This window comes from Wasmannia auropunctata, unplaced genomic scaffold (assembly GCF_000956235.1).
Source record: "Wasmannia auropunctata unplaced genomic scaffold, wasmannia.A_1.0 LD336060.1, whole genome shotgun sequence".
NCBI classification, from domain to species: domain Eukaryota; kingdom Metazoa; phylum Arthropoda; class Insecta; order Hymenoptera; family Formicidae; genus Wasmannia; species Wasmannia auropunctata.
Genome location: NW_012026830.1, coordinates 1,309,373 through 1,319,682, shown reverse-complemented (window position 1 = coordinate 1,319,682; position 10,310 = coordinate 1,309,373). Strand labels below are relative to the sequence as shown.

The window sequence follows — 10,310 nt, the reverse complement described above, 5'->3', positions numbered from 1 at the left end:
AGTAAGACTTTATGTCCGCCATTTTCTATCCAACTAGAAAGCTGGCCAGTCTCTTATTATAGTGTCTCTAAGCGACTCGTTTTCTATTTCTTTTTATGTGCTCACGCATTCTTAGCTGGCTCCTCTACACCTTGGACCATGCCTTGGACGCGACGGACGACGCGACGCGTGACGCGCTCATGGGAACGCACCCTTAGGCTGCGTTCCCACTGAGCGCGTCACGCGTCGCGTCATCCGAATTGACCAATCAAAACATCCCATTTTATTGCGTAACTTGCCGTGCAATCCGAGATTTCATACCAAGAAAAATTCTTTTATCTCTAGAATGACGAATAATCTAATTGATGCGTCTTGCAAGAAGTTGCGCGGCAAATCATGCAATAATATGGAATATTTTGGTCAATTAAACGTGACGCGACGGACGACGCGACGCGTGACGCGCTCAGTGGGAACGCAGCCTTAGAGAGCGCGTCAAGTGCCGGCAAGACGATCGTAATCCCCCCCGAGTTCGGCGATGAACGAAGATGTAAGGAAGAAGTGCCACGGGTGGCGATGTCTCCTGGAAAACTGAGCGCGCTATACACTCACGGTCGCAGCCGCCACTCGAGGCAGGGTTTCGCAATTTCACCTTTACCTTTACTCACGCTCGCGACCAGGTGACGGCGGCAGGTGAGACACGCGAGAGGGTTGACGATCCACCGGTTGAAGAGCCACTGGTCGGCCAGGGGGGAAGAGAAGGAGAAGAGAAACGAGTGGGAACCACGTTTGAGAATCCCTTCGATGCGGGGTGGCTGGCAGGTTAGCAGGCAGGCAACCCACAGTTCGCACACACAGGTGAGGCAGATATCGACCTGCAAACGCCAGAAATACCGCGCAGCATCGACCGTCGTCGTTATACCTGGTCTCGTCCTCCCCCACCTGCGCCCTCTTCCGCATCGCTCTTCTTCACCGTCCACCCCTTCCCTCCCGCCTTTCTTCCCCGTCCCCTGCCTTCCGGAGGATGCGGCGGAAGGTGCCGTACAGTCGATGGTGGAGGGTTTGGGGGCTAACGCACGGCCTCACCACCAATCCCAGGATCCTGGCGGCCGCGGCTGCGCCCTACGTGGCCCTACGCGCCTTCCGCGGCGAAACCGTCGTTGCCACCACCGCCGCCGCCGTCACGACGGTGAGAGAGGGCGCCGCGACGACCCGGTGGCGGGGAGGACTTCGAGGGCAGACGTTCCAAAGCCACCCCGACGGAGAGACACGCCGAGACGCCCCTGCCATTGGGAGCCCTTCAGTCTTAGTAAGTATCCCGGCCGATTTCCCTGCTCCTGCCTGCGCTCCTGCCGTGTTGTCCTTCCTCTTGCTAGCACATCTCTCTCTCTCTCTCTCTCTCTCTCTCTCGCCCTTGTCTTCTTCGTAAAAGGGATGCGTGCGCGTCTCCGCGGTGGAATTTTTCCGTGGATGTTTCTGGTACGCGATTTGCTGGGACCGTTTGACAGGAATCTGTAGCTTCAACGATTTGAACAAGATTCCTTTGCGTTTTCCAATGTTTTTTTCTTCTCTCGGCTTTTTCAGCGCCGAGCATTTGTTGGTTCTTTCAGGAATTGTCCTCATTTCTTGAAGACTCCTTGACTAGTTTGGGAAGATTTAGGTGAAAACGATAGCAATCGAATTGCGAGTAAACGATTTTTCGATTTTTTTTACAGGCATTTCTTATTGGTGTCCAAGTTCCAAATTTGGCTCGTTTGGTGTTAAAATGTTATATTTATACAACAATTGTACAACAATTTTGAGTTTTTAACAAGATGTATTTTATATTTCTTTTGTACACAGCTATTTTTACAGTGTACAATATTCCATGATTTATTTTCATGCTTTCCTCTGTTTTGCTTTGCTGGAAAAATGATTAAGAGTCGTTAATTGCACAAACAATATCACATTTTCTCAATATAATTATTTATTCTACAATTTTGTATCAATATTTTGCCTTAAATCTGTCTCCGTTCTTTCTGACAAAGTGATTATAATTTGTTAGAGTTTTAGTGCCTTATAAACTTCATTCGAAAGTCGAGAAAATAAGTTGAGTAGCACTGTGCCCTTTGGTATTTCCGTCCCGCCTTCTGTTTGTATCTATTAGCACAGATTGTTACGGAAAATTTTATGCTATTTTAGTTCGACATTTTTTATAATGTATTTTAGATGTTAATATCAAAATATCATTGAGATCCGACATTTTAGATCAGAATTAATCGAGAGTTAAATAGGGCGCAAATATTTCTGTTTTACTATTAATTATAATTAGTAATCGTAATCACATTTTACTGTCAGAAAGTGATAAAAAAGATGAGAATTGATTGAGAGTTAAATAGAACGCGAATATTTCTGTTTCACTATTAATTATAATAATAATCATAATAATGTTTTACTGTCGGAAAATGATAAAAATAACGAGATTAGGAATTGAGATTTCATAAAGCGGCGTGTACTATCTTTCGTCAAGTCAGTCAAGTCAAATTTCTCGAGTATAGCTCGTTGTAATGTTACGTAACGCGATCCAAATCAACGCAGCCGAAGGAAATCCTTGTTTTCCAGGTGAAATTTGCGATCGCGCGAGTGACTCGCGCGGGTAATAGGGAGTTATTCTGCCGCGAGCCTCCCTTGCAAACAACGGCGCACGAAATAATACGTGGCTGCCAAATAACTACATTGCAACGCGGCGAGGGGGAGGGAAAATTACCTTGGGAAGTTACGCACGTGTGTAATGCCCGGTTCTTCCTCAAATGTGCATGGTATAGGACACCGGGATGTTATAGATAGACGCAGAAACGCTAAATTTATATCCGCCCATTGGTAACGCGTACATAAGATAATAGAAAGGTTAGTAAAAATTGTGTCGATAGTATATATACGAGAGAACGTATATGAATATGTAGAGTACGAACGGCGTTGCATGGCACGATGTGTTGCCTCACGCGCGATTGCGGGTTAAAAATATGATGATGAATTTTAACTCTCCGAAGGTCGACGGACTCTGTCCCACCCTGTCCGACATACCTATCAAAAGGGGCACGAATAATATCTCTCCTCCCTTCCCTCCCCCCCCTCTCTCTATCTTTCTCTCTCGCCATCCATTATTAATGTGTATATAGTCTCGTAACGCTTATTCTAATATTTTCGATTAGGATTTTTATACGTTATAGGAAAGAGTTATTTAAACGCGGATTACTAGATCACTTGGGTGTTTGCAGATCGCGCTAATCCTTTTCTTTTCTCTTGACTCAGTAATGCCTGACCTAAATCGAAGATGTCGCGAGCTCGTTGGAGATTAATGTCATTTTCGCGCGGCACAGATTCGGCAGTTCTATACTTACTGCACTTCCTTCCCTCGGACGAATTTATCACTCGGTCTCTCGAGACAGCACGTGAATTTTAACCGGTCGGAAAATTGTTATCGCCATTGCAGATTCGGTTGTAAATTCGGCTGAAAAGGTGGAGGGCCCGGGGACGCGAGGAGCCAAGGAGTCGGTGAATGACTCAAAGGACGAAGACGGATCGGACGTCACCTCGACTCTGAGCGGCCTGCTCGCCGGTCTTCCGACCTTGGCGGGCCCCCAACGCCTCGCCAACTCCCTCAGGCAGAAGTTCGCCAGCAACTCCGGTGAGTCGGTGGAAGTCGCTCTTTTTTTTTCTTCTTCACGCGCGGCCTTCCTTTCGTGCATCGGGGGAGGTTCGTTGCTCGTAGTGGAGCCCGTCGATCGATCGCGTTGCGCACATTAACGAGAGTCACGGCGACGGCGACGATTGACAGGCGCCATTTCGCAAACGCATGAAGAATATACGCGGAGGAGCCATCGCGCCGTCTCGTTCCGGATGGTTGCCTGAGGTCCCAGCTTAAATGTTACCCCGCGTGATATTACAGCAATTTACGATCGATCGAAGCCGCGGTCTTTTTACTTTCGTCAAAAATTCCTGACAAATCAAAATAACGATAGAGTGAATAAATATGAATTGTACGAGATCTTCCGACATATGCATCGCTAAACAAAATATTTATTTTTCGAAAGAAAATTAGATCGGGTAGGCTGTTCCAATTCAGAATTGAAATGTCGGGAAAGAGTTGGTAAGTGCACTTTTTTTTTATCGACTACACTTGCCAATTTTTTTCGTCATTATACCTTTCTTTCTACATTCCTCAAGTTTTGCGAGAAACAACCCATAATTTCACTATACTGTACGGCATTTCTCGTCGTGCTTTTGCGGTGTTCTCCTGTTGCGTTATTTCTCGCAATTCAAAAGAAACATGAAAAGCAAAAGAAAGTACAGGAGGGAAATTTAAAAGAATTAGGAAATGGCATTTTAAAGAAGAAAATTGCTACTTTGGCGCAACTCTCTTCTTTTTCATGAAGTACAATTTAGTTGCTACCTTTCCTCTAGTTTTAATAAATGACGATAAATAAAATAATGCAAACTTGAGTAATCAAATTTTTAAACACAATTTTAAACACACTCTAACTAAATTATTCGTTCTACATGTTTTTTTTCATATTTTTTTCAAGCAAAAAACCTTATAACATCTACTCGTCATTTTGCGTAATTGATCATCATTTTATCGACAACTTGACAAAAAAAAACAATATCATGCACAATTATCGAGTTATTTCTTTCTACACTAACACTCGTGAGATGATTAGCGACGACCCCGATGGCAAGCACGTCACGTCAACCCCCTTGTTTTCCCGACGCTTTTTTTCGTGCTGTTTTTATCTCCGCCGTAATGCGATACACGATATAGCAAGGCTCGCTCAGGTACACAGAGTCGATCTCGCGGCGTCTTATCGTGGGGGAGCCTTCATCCGGTGTCGTGTTCTCTTTCACGCGCACGCGAGGAGGAGAGCACGGCCCACGTGGAGAAAAAACCAAGCCGAGTGCGGGCGGTGCGTTTCCACAACGTGTTTCTTTTACGCAATACTGTAGTTCATGTTGGCGTGTTCGTGGTATTCACGGGGGGGGGGGTTACAAAGTTCGAGAGGGGGAGGGGGGAAGATTGAGCGATGGGTGGTGGATGGATGTCGTTCGCGCTGACCACAGGCCGGGTCAGGGCTCCCCTATCTTCTCCTCGGCAATTCTTTTCCTCAGTCCCGAGTCGCTTCTTCGATTTCGCGTTTTCGCGAAGCGGTTTGCCGTCCGCGCGGAAGCGTGTCTTTGAAGCGCGCGCACGTGCGCACACGTGAAAGTCAGTTTGTTACCGCGAGCTAATCGTTGCCAAATCGGTGATCTGTTGTAGGTTACCCCCGGCCCGGCCTGATGCGCGTCGCCCCAATCGCGACGATCTCCTCGTCACGCTCGCTTCCCGAGGTCGCACGACTGGTTGTGACCGCGGTTAGTTCCTTCCACTAAGACACACACAAAAAAAACCCCGGAAGACGCCGGTCGCATCTCGCGACCTACCTAGGAAACCATGACGACGATACCGATACTCAACATGGAGTTCGGGGAGCTCAAGGAGATCATCTGGACGAAGCTGCAGGAGCCGAAGGCTCAGCGTAAGCTGATCCTGGTTATCGTCTCCGTGGCGTTGCTACTGGACAACATGCTGTACATGGTGATAGTACCGATTATACCCGATTACCTTAAATACGTCGGCGCGTTTGGGCCGGTCGAGGATACGCCGGTCAACACCACCGGTCCGCCTGAACATCACGGCCAGGATTCCGCCACGGGGGTGCTGTTCGCGTCGAAGGCAATCGTGCAACTGATGGTGAATCCGTTCTCCGGCGCGCTGATTGATCGGATCGGCTACGACATCCCCATGATGATCGGTCTCTGCATCATGTTCCTCTCGACCAGCGTGTTCGCGTGCGGCAAGAGCTACGGCGTGCTATTCTTCGCGAGGAGCTTGCAGGGCGTCGGCTCTGCGTTCGCTGACACTGCCGGCCTCGCGATGATCGCCGATCGCTTCACGGAGGAGGCGGAACGCTCGAAGGCGCTCGGCATCGCCCTAGCGTTCATCAGTTTCGGCTGCCTGGTCGCGCCGCCGTTCGGCGGTGCTCTTTATCAATTCGCCGGTAAGGAGGTACCGTTCTTGATACTGGCGTTCGTCAGCCTGGCGGACGGTTTCATGTTACTGCTGGTGATGAAGCCGATTAAGGAACAGATGCAGGAGCGACTTGGGCAGCAGCCCAAGTCGACGATACCGATCTGGCGGCTGCTGATGGACCCGTACATCGCCGTGTGCGCGGGCGCCTTGATGATGTCCAACGTCGCGCTCGCCTTCCTCGAGCCAACGATCTCGCTATGGATGGAGGACACGATGACGCACGACAACTGGAAGATCGGTATGATCTGGTTACCAGCCTTCTTCCCGCATGTGATCGGTGTCGTGATCACCGTGAGGATGGCTAAGCAGTATCCGCAATATCAATGGTTGATGGCGGCGGGCGGCCTCGCGCTCGAAGGTCTCTGCTGCTTCATCATACCGTTCAGCAGCTCCTACAAGGTGCTGATGATACCGCTGTGCGGCATCTGCTTCGGTATCGCGCTCATCGACACCGCGCTGCTGCCCACGCTGGGCTACCTGGTGGACGTTAGGTACGTGTCGGTGTATGGTAGCATTTACGCGATCGCCGACATCTCGTACAGCTTGGCGTACGCGGTGGGCCCGATCATAGCCGGCGGCGTTGTTGAGGCGATCGGCTTCACCGCCCTGAACGTCGGCATCGCCTTCTCGAATCTGCTTTACGCGCCGGTCCTGTACTATCTGCGCCACATCTACGATTTCAAGCCGTTCCAGGACGAGGCGAACGTGCTCATGCAGGATCCGCCCGACAAAGAATACCAGACGTACGTGCTGCAGGAGCAGCGACCGATCAGCGGCGAGATTGGCAATCACCTGAACCAGACGCGTATGGAGACGAATATCGATCAGGGCTACGATCAAAGCTATCAGACGGCAGGACAGGTCGGTTACGATCAGCGTGCTGGCGGTTACGGCACGCAGAACACGATCGGCTACAACCAGCCCGTTCACGAGCAACCGCCGGTCTACAATCAACCGGCTGGCTACGGTCAACCCAGCGACTACGGTCAACAGAGGAATTACGCGGCCGAGCGGCAGGATCAGCGGGGCGCCCAGGCTGACGTGAACCCCTTTAGGAGGCCGGATCCGGCGGATCAGCGGCCGGCCGGGAACAGCAACCCCTTCAGGCAAGGGATGTTCTAGAGCGACGGCTACCGCCGAGTGTCGCCGTAACGATCGAATCTCGATCGAGCGCGCGTCCCCTTTGCTCGAGAGTGTGTGTTCCGAGAGTCTTCGTGACAGGCTTCCACTTATATTGGCAAGAAAGAATCGACGTTGTCGCGGGGCACGGCGGCTCGACGGAACTCTCGGCAGCGACGGCGATCGGGATCAGAGGGATGGGATCGCCGATCGCGCCGGCGTCCCGCCGGATCTCGATCGTACTCGGATCGTAACGTCGTCGGTGTTTATCGGGGATGATAGAGGCAACGACTTCCAAAGTGATTCCCTCGGAACTCTCGCGATGGGTTCATATCCACGAACGGTGTATCCTGACGGTCCTGGAATCCGTTTGAGGTTCCGCGCGCAGCTGGTAGTACGAATCGCGAGGAAAGAGGAGACAGGGAGACAGACAAAAATGTCACTGGATACGCGACGTTGAAAACGTAAGACGGGAGAAGTGGAAGGAACAAGCACGCGGAAGGAAGGACTGTGCCGTCTTCGTCGGGAATAAGGACCTCAAGGAGAACATCTCAGTCGCAACATCGAAATAAAATTATAGAGTGAGAAGACGGGGGGAAGGGAGGGGGGTTGTGTCGGTGCTACGAAAGAAGGAGAAAAGACAATGTCCTTCATGCGGGATGCGAGAAATCACATTGCGCGAAGTGTTAGAAGGATCGAAAGAAAGGGGGAGGATTCACAACTCCGCGACGAAGGCTTCCCGTCAGCAAGGACCTTCGCTCGCGGATTGCCGTTGGGCAAGTCTTGAGTTTTTAATCGCTTTTGTTGAGAATCGTTCTACATTGCTGAACGGAAATATCATATCACTAATTAAGGCGTCAGAAATCTAGGAAGTAAGGCTTTATAAGTTAAGTAGGCGATTGTATAGGGGGTTGTGACGAGGGCGATCGATTTGCCCCGCGAATCGCTCTGTATTGGCAAAGTACTCTCGTCCCTGCTTCGATTTTTAAATAAATTTCGTCGCTAAAAAACTCCACTAGTAACATGTTAATGGTAAAACTTATTGTTAGATTGCGAGAATTTTCGGTGATCCAAATCTGAAACTTTTATGTACGCGTATATATTCTAAAATCGTTACTTGTTACGAATTTTATTATTATTATAATTAAAAACAATCTTTCCATGATGGAAATAAGTATTACAAACGTTGATAAAAATGGCAGGTAATAATTAAAGCCATTCTATTAAAGATTTTTTATTTCTAGATAATCTTCAATATCTGAAGGAACTTATTTCACATTATTTTGATATTCATTCCTCATGTAAAAAAATACAAAAAAAATTGTTACCTCTGCAACTTTAACAGAAATTATGTTTCTTGCAATATTGTTTAGACTATAATAAAACAGATATCGCTATCATCGTTAGAATTTCAAAGAAGTTGACTTCTCTATTTTGTTAAATAATTAATAAATTATCCGCGATTTTAATAACTCTAACATTTAATATTTTAAGTTGTTTTTTTCTAATTGCCTGTTTCTTTCCACCTCAGTTTCATACGATTTCTTTTGCACTCTAATCGAGTACTTTGCCGCAATAATGGAGCAATACCAGTACCAAAGCGCGAGCGCGTCAAAGTAAACATATCTGTATTTTTATGAGATTACTTTTTAATTGTATAGGGATATATTTCGTTCAAACCTTGTCAGGAGGGTTTGGTTCACGCGGCAAGTTGCGTGTGATATCTAGGCGTGCATAATAATTTCTATATGTATATAAATATATCAAAAATTTTATTATGTGTCGAAGTGACTTGGACGCAAGGTTCCGCGACGACTATCGCGAGCTGCTCGCACCGCAAGATACGCGGAATTCTATATTTATTTCATACACATTATTTACTCAGTATCTTTTATGCAATATTCCAGAGATAGTATTTACTTTGTTTCGCGCGCATTACATCCATTTCCGCTGTTTACGTTAACATTTCTCTCTAACATTTAAATACCAAGCTTTTTGTAGCCACGCGTAACACAATTATTTTCTTAAACAAAGCAATGTGAAAGCAAAACTTCCCTCTGGGGTTATTTAGAGGAAGATGAAATAAATACCGTATAAAAACTCTTGCAATTATGATTTTTCTTTGCCGCGATGTCCGCCAAGCCTTACGATCGAGAGCACAGCACACATTTGTACCTACTCGTCAATACTAAGGAGCGTCGCGAGAGGAAGCAAATAAATAAGTTGTTAATTAACTAGCACTATACACACTATACCGTCACGGCGATTCACACCGCCGGTGTGTTGGACGCGCGGAAAGAAGAGGTTCCTCGATCGGTCAGGGAATCCGCTTCGCTCACGTCGATCGGACTTCAGGACCACTTGCCCGTCGTCGCGCGGATCCTCGAGGATCGATTCGCGAGTGCTTTGAGTTAATTCAGTGCCTGAACTTCACAGTTTTTATCCCCGTGGTCGCGAGACTCGTATAGTGCGAGCGAATAACTGTAAAGCTCTCCCCATAAAAAGATCCAAGCAAGTAATCCGACTTATAACGTAACGTAGACGACACTCTCTATTAGACTGCTATACATATGTACCTAAAGATTAGGCTACGCGTTTTTCTTTTGTTTTATAGCCGAGAAAGAGAGACAAGCGTGTTTTATCTCCGCAATGGCATTTTGTTTCTATGAGCTGGCCTCTAAAGTTAGGGATTTTATCGTAACGGCAACGGCCTGTTGATGGTTATCATTTTAGCTGAATAAAATGTGTAATGATCGATACACAATAAGATCTCGAAATAATTACATATATCTTCTTTTGTGTTTCTAATTCTCTAATATTAAAATCGCTTTTAGCTTAAATTTTCAGATTAAAATAATTAGATTTATTAATTAAATTTTAACGTATTCTTAATTATATTTGTATGTTCGACAACAAATTTGTTTTATTTATTATTTTGAATTTATATTTATGATTATAATTTTACACTAATCTGTTATCTTTTTGATTCGTGACCAGCGAGCTACAATAGCTGAAGATCATGTGATAATTGTCAGCAAGACGTTGCGTCAGTTGCACTACGGTTATACATACACATTACACATATACATATATATATGTATATATATAT

General features: G+C 46.9%; 1 protein-coding gene across 1 annotated transcript in view; it reads left to right on the top strand.

The window, feature by feature from the left end:
* The first annotated feature begins 1,026 nt into the window (after positions 1 to 1,026).
* LOC105450609 (choline O-acetyltransferase) overlaps positions 1,027 to 10,310 on the top strand; it is a 90,393-nt gene continuing 81,109 nt past the window's right edge. Inside the window, exons 1-2 of the mRNA XM_011690543.1 lie at positions 1,027 to 1,285; positions 3,449 to 3,643. Of these exons, the coding sequence (XP_011688845.1) occupies positions 1,027 to 1,285; positions 3,449 to 3,643 (454 nt within the window). The remainder of the gene's footprint in view (positions 1,286 to 3,448; positions 3,644 to 10,310) is intronic.